At 55.6% G+C, this 1,566-nt stretch overlaps 1 protein-coding gene across 1 annotated transcript; it reads right to left on the reverse strand.

Annotated features, from left to right (window-relative positions):
- Positions 1-601: 601 nt before the first annotated feature.
- On the reverse strand, positions 602-1,152 carry LOC147992088 (uncharacterized). The gene is made up of 2 exons (XM_087538918.1): positions 788-1,152; positions 602-698 (listed from the first exon to the last, which is right to left on the reverse strand). Exons 1-2 carry the CDS (start codon positions 1,150-1,152, stop codon positions 602-604), a joined length of 462 nt encoding a protein of 153 aa, XP_087395044.1.
- Between the last annotated feature and the right edge of the window lie 414 nt (positions 1,153-1,566).

The raw sequence follows: 1,566 nt of genomic DNA on the forward strand, positions 1-1,566 counted from the left end.
ACTACAGTCGACTGCCAGCAGTCCACCGTAGTCTCGGGGACTACACCCAATGGGTGCACTAAGCGTGCCCCCACTCGTCCAAGACTTAATAGACACACCCAGTGGGTGTACAGATTTAAAGATCTTCAGAAAAGAGATTCTTCAGACAGCATACCCTAACAGAACAAGCAGTGAATCAACTGACCTGGACGTTACTCTGAAGAGCTGAACTCGTGTCATAAGCTTCTTGGCAGGCTTCTCGAACCACCTTGACCTGCTCCATCATGATCCCTGCCTGGCGTATAGCTTCCTTAGCTGCACCCACTTGGTCCTCAGGGACGTGGTGTGTGGCGAAGAGCGAAGGCGGATTTGCGGTCGACGTCGAGGGCCGCACACTCGTCAGAGGAATGGCGAAAGTCTTAGAAGCCCGAGTGGTATCACCACCGTCTCGAGCTACGGCCTCAGGCGCCGGAGTGGATTGTGGGGTCTCGCCAGCCGATGCTTTCCTGTTCCGCCTCACTCTCGGCGGTGCTTCGTCGTCGTCGTCAGGGAGGTTAATAACATGATGAGGAGCTACGAGAAAAATTCAATCGACCAGAGTTATGAGAAATCGTCAGTCGATTCAAGGCAGAACATCAGTAATCATACCAGGGTTGGAAGTAACAGCATCTTCCATCTCTTGATCATCGTCCTTGGCGGAGATCTCAGAAGTTGCAGCACTGCAAATTTTGAAAGACAGTCAGTTGGCTCAGTGAATCGACCAAGGATCCGTCCACGGTCGACAAAGGAGAACAAGTTCTATCATTACCCAGAAATGGTGGGGACAGTCATCCTCATCTTGGGCAGCGCCTTGGGTGGCTTGGACGGCGCTGCACGGGGGTGCTTGGGAGCGTTTTCAGTCGGCGCTGGAGAAGAGGTCCGAGGGCGCTTCGACGACTGCCCAACGGGAGCAGTCGCCTTACCACGTTCCCGCGCAGGGTCGTGTGTAAGCTTGGATCGCCTTTCCGAGCGGGGAGGTTCAGCTTCCTCCTCCTCCTCTTCGCTGGAGTCGACGTCGTCGTCTCCCTCTCCTTCGCCGTCAGATTCCCACTCTCCCTGTTCGTCTCCACTTTCGCCTCCGCTCGCCTCCCCTTCCTCGGCCTGCTCCTGTGCTCCGTTGGGTGTCGAGTACATCTCTGTAGTTGCCTGGAGAACAGCAGACAAGTCGAAAGTCAGTCGACCGATTCAAAGAGAGCAAATGAAGAAAGCAAGATCTCAGTCGGGAACACAAGGTCAAACCTGGTCCACTTCATATGAGTTGTCGAGCGGAGGGACCCTCCTGGCTCCTCGGGGGTTGTCTTTGTTCCCTGTGATGCTCGACAGCCACCCTTCCAGCATCTCGTTAGTGACCTCCTCTGGGTGAATCCGAGTGGTGTCCTCGAGACCCGAGTACAGCCACATCGGGTGGTCACGAGCCTGGAGAGGTTGGATGCGCCTCCGAAGGAAGACCTCCAGCAAGTCCATGCCAGTCACGCCCTCTCGGACAAGCTGAACCACTCGACCAACCAGCACCTTGACTTGCGCCTTTTCCTCCGGCAGCACTTTCAG

Source organism: Triticum urartu, chromosome 1A, assembly GCF_056163025.1.
Source record: "Triticum urartu cultivar PI428250 chromosome 1A, HENAU_Tu73, whole genome shotgun sequence".
NCBI lineage: Eukaryota > Viridiplantae > Streptophyta > Magnoliopsida > Poales > Poaceae > Triticum > Triticum urartu.

What these genes read in the sequence shown, in the direction of transcription:
- LOC147992088 (XM_087538918.1), bottom strand. Translation starts at nt 1,152, where the DNA reads ATGTACTCGACACCCAACGGAGCACAGGAGCAGGCCGAGGAAGGGGAG. An exon ending in ACTGTCCCCACCATTTCTGG is followed by an intron (nt 699 to 787) that starts GTAATGATAGAA and finishes CAAAATTTGCAG; the next exon opens with TGCTGCAACTTCTGAGATCT.